Source organism: Quercus lobata, chromosome 6 (genome assembly GCF_001633185.2).
Source record: "Quercus lobata isolate SW786 chromosome 6, ValleyOak3.0 Primary Assembly, whole genome shotgun sequence".
In the NCBI taxonomy this organism is placed as follows: domain Eukaryota; kingdom Viridiplantae; phylum Streptophyta; class Magnoliopsida; order Fagales; family Fagaceae; genus Quercus; species Quercus lobata.
In genome coordinates this window covers 10,910,348-10,924,801 of record NC_044909.1, presented here as the reverse complement: position 1 = coordinate 10,924,801, position 14,454 = coordinate 10,910,348, and the positions used below count along the sequence as shown (strand labels likewise).

The window sequence follows — 14,454 nt, the reverse complement described above, 5'->3', positions numbered from 1 at the left end:
AAGCACTCCACGTGAATACATCAACAATTTTTCTAAGGAACTTAATTAGCCCTTCCCTCTCTTGGGAAGGCAGCTGGGAACCGACCTGAAAGAACTTCTCTGGATCATCACCAACAATAACCTTTTCTAGATCTTCGCATTTTGCTTCCTCGGTTGATTCAGTATCGGGCAACACTGGAGTTTTTGATTGCTATAAGCCCTTTTCAGCAGAGGCCGATGACTCAGCTTCGGGCCGATGTAAGATGGCAACCACCATGCATTGCCTAGCCATGGACTGACTCCCCATAATCTCTTTAACCTGACCCTCCGACGGATATTTCACCTTTTGGTGCAGGGTAGATGAGATGGCTCCTAAGGTATGAAGCCAAGGTTTGGCCACAATAGCTGTGTAGGGTGAATAAGCGTCCACCACAATGAAATCCATCTCCACCACTTCTGAACCAGTCTATATGGGTAGTTTAATATGACCTTTTGGAATAACAGTCTTCCCCTCGAAACTTACCAGAGGGGAATCGTAGGCCGTTAGGTTTTCAGGTTTCAAATTCAGCCTTTTGTACAGGTCGGGGTACATAATCTCGATAGCACTGCCCTGGTCTACCAACACTCTCTTCACATCATACCCTCTATCCTGAGTGTGACCATTAAAGCATCGTCATGGGGTTGGATGGTTCCAATTTTATCCTCGTCCGAGAAGCCTAGAACCGGTTAGATTTCTATTCTGGCTCTTTTTGGCTCTGAATTATTGTCTCGGTGGACAGCCGAGCCACAAACATCATTTTGGAGGGACAAGAACCGATCCTACCGGGAGCAGCAAAGATGACATTGATCTTTCCTAGAAGAGGTCTTGAAGAAGCATCTCTCCGAGGATCTGAACCTATCTGCTCCACCTGGCCACTAGAATGGTGTAATAGCTACTTCAACTTTCCTTCTCAGACAAACTGGTCCAAATGGTCCCACAAATTCCTGCAATCCTCCGTAGTGTGTCCCTGGTCCTGATGGTATTGGCAATAAAGGTTCTGATTACGCCTCATGGGGTTTTCAACCATCTTGTTCGGCCATTTGAAGAACGGCTCGTTCTTAATCTTCTCTAGAACCTAATGCACCGGTTCTCGGAACACTGCATTAACCGCCTGGGTACTGGCAGACCCTGACTGTCCAGCGAAATCTCTCTGAGGTCGATTATTATTGAATCGGTCCAACCTAAAATCCCTCCTCTCCTGAAGGATAACCTTTGCTTTACCTTTCCCTTGCTGTTGGTCTTCCTCAACCCTCTTGTATTTATCAATCCGGTCCATGAGTTGGCACACACTAGAAACAGATTTGCCATTCAAAGACTTCCTTAAACCGTGCTCGGTAAGGAAGCCGACCTTAAAAGTACTGATGGCCACGTCTTCAAAGTCACCATCTATCTCATTGTACATCTCCCAGTATCTGTTCGAGTACATTTTCAAGGTCTCTCCCTCTCGCATGGATAAGGACAGTAGTGAGTCCAAGGGCCGATAAAACGAGAGCCAAAGGCCTGGGTGAGCTCCTTAAAGGAATCTATGGAATTGGCCCTCAGACCATTGAACCATCTCATTGCCACAGGTTCCAAACTGGAGGGAAATACTTTGCACATCAAAGCCTCGTCCTTAGAGTGGACAGCCATCCTCTAGTTGAACTAGTTCACATGTTCTACAAGGTCCGTTTGGCCATTGTAAATGGTGAACATGGGCTGACGGAATCACTGAGGAAGTTTTGCTCCCTCTATCTTACGCGTGAAAGGTGATTTAGAGATTTGTTTCAACGCCTTGCTCATAGCATCATTTCCCAAGCCTTTACGAGGCAGGCTCTTGTATCTTCGCTTGTGGTGGTACTCTTCATCGTGGGAGAAAGACTCGCTTGGTGGAGTTCTTAACCTTTACCTGTAACTATCATCCTCTTCATCATTGGAGGAGACGTCAGAACTGGAAGGAGTTCGTTTCTGTTGTGTATGGCGCAACTTCTTCTTTAAATTGTCAATCTCCCTTTGCATGGCTCTATTGTTCTGCTCCTGAGAGACATGACTCCCAACTCGAAAATGACTTTTACTAGTATGTGTGGTGTACATGCTACCTTCTCGATCTCATTTGCGTTCAAGTTTAAGGAAGTCATCTTGTCGCTTGGAACCCATGGATTCTTCTTGATGGGGACCTAATCCTACCATAGTTAAATGTTGAACTCACTATTGCACAAGTTCTCCCCACAGATGGCACCAATTGTAATGACCCGTTTTGCAGCCCAAGCTCAAGATGCATAGGATATTGACTCAATGAGCCCAGTACAATAAATTTGTAGAGAGTGGATCAAAAAATTAAGTCCTAATGAATTGGACAACGGCTAGTATGGATTTGAAAGATGATTAAGCAAGAACAAAGAAAATAAAGTTGAATGAATTCACTGTCCGATGAGGTATTTTTCCATATAAATCAATAATAGTTGGGTACAAGTACAACTTTGATTGCTACAGTATTCTTTCTCTATTTTTCTGATCCCCTCCTCATGGAGGGTCTCTTACATTATATAGCTCCCTTTAGACCATCTTGACCCTACACTTGTCAATCATGTAAGACCTTTACTTGAGTGTCTGTCCCATTAGACACTTTCTTTAGTTTTTAGTGAGTTATGGTTGCCAAGGCAGCACTGTTCAGGGGTTTTCTCCACATAAATGCGACCAGAAAAGTAGCTGCAGTGCATTCAATGCGGTGGTAGCAACTTTTCCTTAGATATTTTTGAGTTCCCATCACCCTTATACGTGTATGATGCACATCCTTAACGCTGGAGTTTCCTGGAAGGTCACCTTGATTGTTGAAATACATATTTGAGTTGTATTATCATGTCCGAGGATATATTCCTCCTCAGACTACCCTTCCATTCGTATTTTGCTCATTAAGTCCTAGGTCTAAGCCATTCATTACCATTCGTTTGTCCTCAGACTACTGATGCTCTCGACTAAGGCCGAAGGCCTAATATATGATCTGGGCCCTTAACCCTACAGGGAGTATTTATATTTTACATCCTAAAATTTCAAATTTTGGATTTTACCCCTTGAAATTTGAAGTGTTTGGATTTTACACTTTAAAATTTCAAACTTTAGATTTTACCTCCTAAAATTCAAAAGTATTTGGATTCTACACTCCAAAATTTTGAAACTTTGAGGTATAAAATTCAAACACTTTCAAATTTTAGGGAGTAAAATCCAATCACTCCTAAAATATAGGGGGTAAAATCTAAATTCTGAAAAATATCGGGGTGTAAAATCCAAACATTCCCAAACGCTAGGGGGTAAAATTCAAATTCTAAAACTTTAGGGTATAAAATCCAATCACCCCCAAAGTCTCCATATCATTTGTTTGGACGCAGTCTTTGTGGTAAAGAGCTTGGCAATCTCTCATTATCTAAATAAATATCTTCAATGATTTTTCCTTACATCAAACTCCATATCATTTCTTCCTAAAAAAAAAAACTCCATATCATTTGTTTGGACGCAGTCTTTATCTTCCCTATTTTGGCATATATCTTTACTTTTGATCTATGTTCATACTCAATTCCCCAAAAAACCTTTCTAAAAAATATTCCCAAGAAACAGAAGAAAATATTTTTTGCTTGTAACAGTCGTATATTAAGTTGTTCATGTAATAATTCAATGAGTGAATGAAATTTTTGTGCTCCTTTTGTTATCAAAGTTGTTCCCATCAACCTTCTACATGGTACTCAATTATTGGATTGTTACATTAGTGACTTAGTATGACAGCTACAATAAATATTTTCTCAAAAACCAAACATTGATTTCTATTTTCCGGCCTGATTTTAAAACACACTGACTACTGGTAACAATATCACATCAAACATATTTTGTCCCAAAAAAAAAAAATATATATATATATATATATATTTATATACATACACACATTTTATGAGTTAAAGAAAAGAAGAAGATATTCCCAAAAAAATAAAAATCAGGGGAAAAATAGACAGATAAAAGTTAAAAGAGTAACCAACCCATCCATTCTATCTTTACTTTGATGTCCAAAAACCCTTTATTCCAATCACATAACCCCTCTAGAAATATCCTTTCATATCTACCATCTTATCTGATATGTCACTCCACATCAAATAAACATTTTACAATGGAATTATAATGCAATACTAACGACATCCTGACTCCTGAGTACCTCTGCACCATCACTACCAAAAATTTCCTTACACATGAATAAAGAAATGAAGCTGTACAAATAAGCTGTAGACCGCAACATGCAAGAATGCAAATATAAGGGATGAAGAAACAAATATTGTAGACATGTGTCTTATTGGAAAGAATGTGACCTAATTTGAAATGGTAATTGATAGAAATGTTCAACTGGCTGAAAAGTATGATTGTGGCAAGGAGGAATGGTATCATAAGGCTGCAGCTTTTCCATTTAAATGCAGGAAGGAAAAGCAATCTGATGATGAATTTGAATAGCTCTCAAGGTCGGGGCAAGGTTCCGGGAACACAGACTCCGTAAAGCCAAAGACATTGGAACATACCCAAGAAGTGGGAGATCCAGAATTAATAGATAAGGAGACATTGGATAGACAGATAGAAGTGAAAGGAGATTCTTGTATTCCTGTGAACTGTCCAGCAATTGTGATGTTTGTGCCAATCACATCCCGCAAGGTGATGTGGTCCAAAATTGGTAGAGCACTAGGATCATACTTGTCATCTGGATGGGACCCACACTGGCCAGTGGCGGCCAATGCCAAGTAGATGTTTTCCATTTTAACATCTGATATAATGATCTTTTCGATGTAACCACCTCTTCCCTTTGTAGTTCTAAACTCAATGCCACTAAATGAATGGTATAGGTGGATATGCTCAACAAGCACATTTGAAATGCCACCAGACATCTCACTACCAAAAGCAAGAGAAGACCCTGAAGATGACTGCAGGTGGACTCTTCTGATGTGTACATCTGTGGTAGGTCTTCCATAAGAAATTCCATACTCATCCCAACCACTCTTGAGGGCAATGGCATCATATCCCATCTTAATGATGCAATCCTCAATGCACACATTATCAGAAGAATCTGAAAGAACAACATATAATAAACATGTATAAACAAAATTCTTCTCATGTAATCATTTCAAAACACAAATGAGTATAACCAGAAATGCATATGAGAGAGAGAGAGTTGCAAGTCATCAATAGGAGGTGGTAGATTTAACTTTTAACTACGGCTGAATGAAGTCTGCTCATTTCCATAGAATGAACTACTGCCACCCATCCAATGCTTGTTGTTCAGATTTCAAAGCATTATCATACCAAAAAGAGCTCAGAAAATTTACAAAATAATGTTCAGATGTTGAAGAAAAATTTTAAATGTGTTCAGATCTTTTACTTTAAGACCACTTGAAATGCAGTCTTCTCCTGATTGTTGTTTGCCAAAGGGCTACAAGCAAGCGTTGTGGTTTGTGAAAACCGCTGGACTATAGTTCAAACAAGAACCAGTTACTCTCACTAATCACAATAGAATAACCATAATATCAAGTATCTATGATTTTCTTGATAACATGCTTTATTATCTTATAGTAAACAATTTCTATTACAACTTGGCATGTTCAACACAAGGCCCTGAAATTTTTGAAGCAACCTGGTCAGAAATTAAGATGAGATAATATCATGTTTCTATTTTAGCAACATCAGAATCGTTCTGGGACTTTTTGCACAACTATATTTAATAAAAAGCTCTAAGTAATTGTTTTCTATAATCATACAAAATAGAGATAACCAGATGGGCCAGATATAGATTTATGAAGAAGAGGCACTTGATGACCAAAAAGTGGGAACTAAACAGTAAACACTGACCTGGGACTATACCCACGGTGTGAGGGGATTCAGGAGGAGCAGAGACAGAGACATTCTGAACATGAACATTACTGCATTGAATCCAATAAAATGTAAATTCAAATCCCTCCAATCATTAGGAAATTGAGTTAAATTTTAAATTTTAGGAACATACCTGCAATAGACTGGATGTATGTTATATGCAGGGGCATTCAAGAAAGTAAGATTTGAAACTACTACATAATCAGATGCTACAAACTCCACCAGATGAGGGCGGCTATAGTTCAAAGAATGAGAACTGTACCAATCCCACCAAACCGATCCCTGCCCATCAATGGTTCCATTATCACCTAGTGCAATAAACAAGGGTGTTAAAATGTGACAAAGCCACAGAAAAAACACTTGTTAAAATAAACAACAGAATGTTAAGAGTTTCATATACCTGTAATCACCACATCATGTAACATATATCCATTTATCAAGCTTCGATATCTTCCTCCAGGAAGTTCAGTCCCTCTACCATATGAGGGTAAAGGTTCAACAACTTCCCAATGAGATGGGTCCTTAACAAAGGAAAGTGTGTGTGAAAACCGAAGGCTAACAAAAATCACTCACATTGTTTAAATTATTTCATGCAGTATATCTTCACAATGGTGCAGAAACCAAAATAATAGGAAAACTTTGTCCATAAATTAAAAGAAAAACTTAGATACAATTCCTTAGGTGTTGTACCTTAAGTTCCTCAATTATATTCAACCATGTGGCTGCATTAGCTAATGAGTCACATAGTTAAATTTAATTATCAATGGGGCAAGATAACATCTTTTATGCTGCATTGGTCAATACTCAATACAGCCATATTGTTGAAATTAAAAAACTTAAGGTACAAACAACACTTAAGTTTTGCACTAAATAAAAATTTGGAGAAAAAGCGAGGAGTAGAAGACTACCTGAGATCCAAGAATGACAGCACCTTTTTCCAAGAAGAGTGTAAGGTGGCTGGTAAGGTTGATGCTTCCTGTAAGCCACCTTCCCGGAGGCACATAAAGCTGAGCACCTCCCTTATCAGCAAAGGACTTGAGATAAAAAATGGCATTCTGGAAGGCAATGGTATTCAACGTTTTACCATCTCCCACAGCACCAAACTCGGATATGGTCACACTATGGGGTCTTGGTTCCAATGTCAGCTTATAATCACACTGTCCATCCTCTTCACCATTAATTTTGACAGCATTGCTCAATGTCAGTAGCAAGAGCAGCGCCACCTGCATGGCGGAAAAATAAAATAAAATGGAAAGCCACTGGTTTCAGAACATTTTCAACAAATACAAATTTCGAAAGGGAATCAGAAAATAAGAGTAACTAAAATGAAGAATTTCAAGACCAAAAGACTCATGCCATTAATGAATTTCAAAGAACATATAAATCTGCTATGTAAAACCGTATCAATGCAAAATTCCAAAGTGAATTAAAAAATTTCACAAACCTATATATAAAACAAACACTCACACGCACTTAGTATGTGCAACTAGAATATGTGCCCATTGAATTGTCATGATGGCAAACAAATGTAATGTACATTTCTAAACTGAAAAAAAAAAAACTTATAAAATGGACAACTTTGGAACAAGTTGATACTTTGAGAAATTCAATAATCAGGCAAATGAGCAAATTTCCACTTCGACTAAAAAAAAAAAAAAAAAACTAATATATAAGTCTGCAAGTCCATGACCAATTTGATTACATCATGTAATCAGTATATAAAATATAATCATTCTCAAATATCAATATTAGAGCAAAACCAAAGACATTAATACGCATAGAAAGAATACAAAAGTGATTAGCACTGAATCCCACCACCCCTCTCAAACCATCGATGATAGCAAATATCTGCAACACCCACCAACCAAAAGATAAACTTGAACAAAAAAAAAAAAAACAAAAAAAAAACAGCAATTAAAATCAAACACAAACAATCAAGTTCTGAAATTCCAGATTTGGAAAAAAGACAACAATTTTAAATTTAAAAAAAAAAGGGCAAAAATATGACAAAACCAGAAAAATAAAAAGAAAAAAGAAACGTACTTACTAGCATCTTCATGGGACAAAAGCCTCAGAAGCAGTGACCAAAGAGACAAGAACAAGTTCTGAAGTCCAAACTGCAGCAGAGAAACAGTAGAGAAACGAAATAGAAGAAGAAGAGGAAGCACCCACAAAAACAGGGGAGCTCTCTGTAAGAATAGGTGGGTGCTTATTATAAGCATTAATTATGTAAAAGACACTAAAAATCAATGCTTTATATATGGCAAGGAAAACAATAGTAGTAGATAAAAATGACAGCTTTCCATGCATACAAGCAAAAATCAAGCTCAGCAAAGTGCAAATGGAATATAATAATATTTATTGCCACTAATTGGTAATTACCCTCTGCTTCAATATGATTAATAACGTCTCTAGCCGACAATATTGTTTGAAACGGCCCTCAATTAGTGAGAGTGAAAAAAAAAAAAAAAGTGACTCAAAATTCCAGTGACACTGTTGGAATAGTGTACTTGTTTTCTTACATATGTTGAGAATTTCATCTGTACAAGGACAAAAATGAGAGGATGCATTTGATGCACTCACCTCTAATTGCACAAACTTTTGTATCCTACTTGTAAACATTGCACTATTTTTTTTCCTTCAAATGTAGAAATGTTGCTCTAATCATAATTTATGTTTAATAAGTTGTGAAAAAAATTAGTAAAAATTAGTATAAATTGATATGTAAAACTCAAAAGTTAGCTACATTATTAGTCAAAAACAATTCTATAACAAAAACACTTTACGGTGTCCCGTTAACAAGACCCTTGTATTGTTGTTACATGAGTGAATCATATAATGTTGGTGACACTTGTCAGGCAGTGATGGTTTGTGTTTAGTTTAGGTGCATACCCATTTGGACACGTAGGCAGAATGGTGAGGTGGTATGAAAGAGTGTGTGAAGCTGTAGGTGATGGGGGAGGAAAGGGAATAAAAATAAGTGGAGTGCATGGGGCATTGAGACAGCATGTGGGATGACAGAACAGATGGGAGGGGGTGGGACCCACCTTCAATCATGGCAAATGTGCTAGCCTGGCCTCAATCACTTGACAGAACATAACACAATACACATATATACACACACAGCAACCCCAAAAAAAAAAAAAATTATTTATTTATTTTAAAATAGTCCAAGTACTGTGTGACAAGTCAAGTGCTTTTTTTTTTTTTTTTCCCCTCATCAAAAAGAAAGTTTTTAATTTTTTATTCTATGCATTGGACTTTTGGGGTTTATGTTGTGCAATTTTCTTTGCAGGGTTGGACCAATCAACGGCTAGATTCACTGAATAAAAGTGGGGAAAGCGTGAAAGACCCGTGATGAAATCTCAATTATACACTTTTTTTTTTTTTTTTTTTAAGAAGAAAGACTGTAATTTTATAAGGGAGAAGAAAGATTAAAAATTTCTCTTCTCCATGTAATTACTGCTCATTTAATGCTGTTTCTGAGAATTTTAATATTTCCACTTATAAGGCCTATGAAGAAAAGGAAAATAATCTTCTACTTTTTGCTTATATATTCAAATAATTACATGCTTAATTAATGGATGTTTTTGGAGTATTTGTTAATAAATTATTGTATAAAAAGTTTAATATCATTTTTATAAGAAAAACAAAAAATATGTCAAAAAAAATCAATTCCTTTTTTTCTTTACCCTAAAAAGTTTTTAAAATGTTTTCTAAACCAATATTCTTAGAGCAATTTTTAACCAAAAAAAAAAAGCATTTTTTAACTTTTCTTAATAATTAATTTATTAAATTACGTATTTTTTTTATAAGTAAAATGCCTTTTTTTTTTAGTGGGGTCAAGGTATTCTGTGTTGAGACTTTGTTTTTTGAAGACATTCTATGTTGAGACTTGAGACTAAATGGTAGCAACTATTTTTATTTTTATTTTTGAAAAAAATTCTCTAAATTAAGTTTCTAAGATCATTTATATGTATTAAATCGCATATCGAATCACATGACTATTTAATAAGGCATGTGACTCTCAATTGGTGAAGTTTTTTGTCGTTGAATAAGGACCTGAGTTTGAATCCCACCTATATTAAAAATCAATTAGTATCTTTAGTCTAATGGTAAAAATGAAATAATTATAAAACAGAAACCATATATTGAAATCGATTGTATTTATTAAAAATAATGGAGGATTCATGTGACTAAAAAGTCCACCTATTGAGTTGCCATGTAGAGTGTGTTTGGAGCAAAATTATGTCATTTTCTTTTTATGTAAATGAAAATTTTAATTAAGGTAAAATTTAAGTACAAAACATTTTAGGGTAAGTAACACCACAGGCATGGCTTAAAGTGGTATGCAATTAATAATAATATAAATAATTTGAACTTATATACCATAGTTGCCTCAAGATCTGTTTTCTATAAAATAGAAATAAACAATTTTAAAATTCCTATATTTGATTTTTTTTTTTTTTAAGAAACATCCTATAATTTGAACTTGAATGTCACAAACATTAATAGCTTACAACCACCCATAATATAATAAGAAAAATATTAAGGTTTAAGTGATAGCTTAACGGTAATAACATCATTTGTGATGTCCTAAATTTGTGATTCAAACCTTATCTCCTTCATTTTACCATCTTCTTATAAAAATAAATAAATAATATTTGATATTAAGGGAAATTATTTTCATAAATGAAGGTTGTGAAGAAGAGAGCCTTGAATTTGCTACTTGGAAATATCTATATATACCACCTTTTTGTACTACCCCACCATAGATAAAATGTAATATGAAGCACCTTTTGGAAGCACAAAGTTTTACCAAATTTTCTCCAAAAAAAAAAAAGTTTTACCAAATTTTTATGAATTATTTGATTATATTTTAGTTCGCAGTGATTATAAAAATAAATAAATAAAAACAATTAAAAGCGTCGAAGTTTCTAACTTTCCACATCTGAATTTTATATAACCCGTTCACTGATTCAGTCCCTTTTTCTGAATCACCAAAAGCTGAAAACAATGTTTGTACATGCATGGCAGAAAAGGCAGTGCTTAAGACATTGGTTTGAATGTCATTGTCACCTCGGTGTGAACGGCTTTAGCACATAATTAACCAGCCCCCAAACCAAACCTACCTTAAGAAGGATAATCTTGACTTGAGCTTTTGAATGCAACGGCAAATTATCAAAGGTTCTATGGAAAAGCCATAGCAAAAGCTAGACGTAAACAATGTAAACATGAGCTGTCTCATTATCCTTTCCTTCGTGTATTCGTCTAGTTTTATGACTTGATGTTTAAGTGATCCAACGTTTAGGTCAAAATCAAGTTCATCAACAACATGTTCATTGATTCCAGTTAGCTGAATTAGAATAAGTACTTTATACTTTTAATGTATTGACTTAATGATAAAAAACGAATATCAAATAACATACATTTTATAAGTTTCAAACCCTACAGTACTTTTAGGAAAAAATGTGTACCAACATGAATACCACTATCATTGTCTCATTCTTGACATAGATGACTTTGAAAGGAATTGAATGAGAGACACTTCTAACCAAATTAGAGTACATAAAAACAATGCACATTTCCTTCTTCTTTTTTTTGCATAAAAATTAAGGATTTATATAAATACGTATCATCTGCTTAGTCCAACACATAAACATACAATGTTGCAGATCTAGGAATCTAGTAGATAACATGGTGTGGGAAAGATAAATTAAGAGGGTCATTTCTACAGTAAAAGAATATATATATATATACGCGTCCTATATATATATAAGTTGCACCAAATATCTCATATACCTACATAGCATTTGACTATTGACTTAAATAGGATAGGCATGTGCAAGACATTGATGAAGCAAAAACCAAGAAATCAGCCCTGCAATCCAGCTTTTGTTTGTGTTATCGTTTTCCTTAGCCAAGACCACATGCTATCTCCTAATTGTTAGGCATTATCAAACTTTGAAGGACCCCACTACCCAAACGTTTCCTAATGAAGTTAAAGACCTACATCCCCAACATGTGGATACCTTCTGTTTTCTTCAATAGTCACAATTCATGGAACTGGAAAAGCAGTTCCGGGTGAAGATTGAAAGAATGGACATTGATAAGGAAAGGATTTGTTCTACTTCACCCAAATAATTGGGTTTGGCATTACTTTAATTGATCACAAGGTACTATTCATTTTGCAATTTACTTTAACAAAACAGTGTACAGGTTAGAAGGTACTGGCTTTTACCAGCCCATGCTTCGGCCAAATAGAACATTGTTGACCAACCTAAAACTGAACTCGTCCAAAATATTACCATATTTGGACTCTTGGATTGCATCCACGTTATGTATATGTTTTTTTTTTCTTGTCCAATTACTTTTCAACAAATCAAGAAAGAAGAAACACAAGATTTTTTCTCAACTTTTTTTTTCACAAACGCTGATATAGTTTGTTGTGATTGATAGAGGTAATGTGCAAAACAGCAATGCAAAAGAATTATATATAGTTAATTAGGCAACGTTTGAAACAATAAAGGAAAGTAGCATCTCGAGTTATAGAAACTCGAGATCCATATTATAAAAAGGCTCCATAGATCTCGAGTCTTTAAGACTCGAGTTTCATGCGAAAAAAATTTCACCTATAGTGGCGTTTTTAAGCCTTTCAGTGACATTTTAAAGCCCTATAGCGGTGTTTTCCTGGAATTTTTTTTTTTAAGTACAGATTTATGGAGTCCTATAGTGGCGTTTTTAAGCCCTATAGTGACGTTTTATAGACCTATAGTGGCGTTTTTATTCAATTTATGTAAATCGAGTCTTTAAAACTCGATTTTCAGCTTAATTTTTTTCCACTTTAGACTAATCCACATACAAATCGAGACTTAAAAACTCGATTTATATCTTGGAACTCGAGTTTTAGACACTCGAGATACTAGTTTTCAATATTGTTTTGAAACGTGACAATTAACTAAATTTTTTAATATTTATTGTTATTTAGAAAAAAAATTCGTGATTGATACATAATAAAAATGATGTCAATAATAGACTAAATAAAAAAATGTCACTCCAATCACAACAAGCGATGTCAATAATTATAAGAAAAGACTAAGAAAAACGTTGCATAGGATTTGTTTGGATACCACTTATTTTACTAAAATTGAAAATTTATTGCTGAAAGTACTATAAATAAAGGTAAGAATGACCTAAAATAATACCGTGCGACTTATGAATAATAACAAAAAGTACAATAAAACCCATAAATAATAATAGAAATAAAATAAATAGTGAAATAATTTTTAATTTACATTTGTATTCAAATTTCAAACGGAGGCATAGTTAACTTTATTCCTTTCATCCAAGTCATTTTCATTTTCACTGCAAAACCATCATTATTTATATATTTTTTTTCTATGTTGGATGTGAGGATAGCGAACTTGTGTACCCTCTTCACACAATAAGATCCATATAGGTGTAGCCATAGGTGTCAGCAAAAAGAAGTAGAAACTAGAAAGATACTGTTTATGACATCTACAGTGTGGAGCTGTTGTTTGGTCGGACTCTCAGACAAATTGTCCTTTTAACTGCATGCTTTTTACACCTTTTTCTTGGGCACACAAGAAAATGCTATAATTACAGCTCATATTGGATTCGAAGAAAAGTTTATGACAACTGCAGTAGATATTGTTCTTTAGAATATAACCATTCTATGCATGGAATAAATTTAGGTAGCATTAACCACTCTAACCGAAAAAGAAATGCTTTCAACAATCTTAACCGAAAAAAGAAATGCTTTAACCTCTCACCACACAGTCCTTTTACAGCAAACTAGCTAGTAACTCCATTCTGGGTTCACATAAGACTTGAATCCTAAATACCATTACCATTCCAACTTAGCTGCCCTCCAATCTTAACTTCTTTCACCAATCCTGAGATCATATTTTGTAACATTAAGTTATGGATGACAAATATGTGAAAGGTTATCAAAATGTAAACCCCATTTATTTTGAGACTATTTAGGCTTCTTTTATAAGTAGGTTTTTTGATCAAGGGAAGGGGAAAATTCGAACTAGGGACCTCCACTTAATAAGGCGTGATCTCCAGCCAAGTGTGCTACCTCTTGAGGTTTGTTTAGACTCACATATGGGATCCTCAAGAATTTGGAAGAACCTTTTGGTTTCTGATTCAAACAAAAAATTTCAGCCTATGAAATACCCTTCGCCTTCAACCTACCCTCTGAATTTTGCAAGAGACCCTGGCTATCAATACTGGTGTCTATAAAAATTTAGCCCACTACTGAGAAAGATAGGAAGAAAGACTTAAAAAAAAAAATATATATATATATATATATATATTTGAAAAAGACATTTAAATTTCCTATCAATTAAATTTAACACAATCCAAGCCCTGACAAACTAGCATCCATGAATCTCAAGTACAATCAATCAGCCATTGTACATCGAGTATTAATTCCCTAAAGAGGTAAAATATACTAAATGCAATTCGAGTGTTTAGGTATTCCTATCTCCGAAAGACACACAACCAACAAAAGCAAATTGATAAATAAAATAGAAGAGGCA

The 14,454-nt window shown here is 34.9% G+C and overlaps 1 protein-coding gene across 2 annotated transcripts; it reads right to left on the bottom strand.

Moving 5' to 3' along the window:
* Window positions 1-4,001: 4,001 nt before the first annotated feature.
* LOC115950868 (probable polygalacturonase) lies at window positions 4,002-8,343 on the bottom strand. 2 transcript variants are annotated; one of them, XM_031068138.1, is made up of 6 exons: window positions 7,935-8,343; window positions 6,796-7,110; window positions 6,288-6,408; window positions 6,021-6,195; window positions 5,867-5,937; window positions 4,002-5,087 (listed from the first exon to the last, which is right to left on the bottom strand). In XM_031068138.1, exons 1-6 carry the CDS (start codon window positions 7,944-7,946, stop codon window positions 4,417-4,419), a joined length of 1,365 nt encoding a protein of 454 aa, XP_030923998.1. In that variant the 5' UTR covers window positions 7,947-8,343; the 3' UTR covers window positions 4,002-4,416. The 2 variants fall into 2 exon arrangements, with proteins under 2 accessions (XP_030923998.1, XP_030923999.1); XM_031068139.1 differs by lacking the exon at window positions 7,935-8,343 and adding an exon at window positions 7,244-7,395.
* Window positions 8,344-14,454: the final 6,111 nt, after the last annotated feature.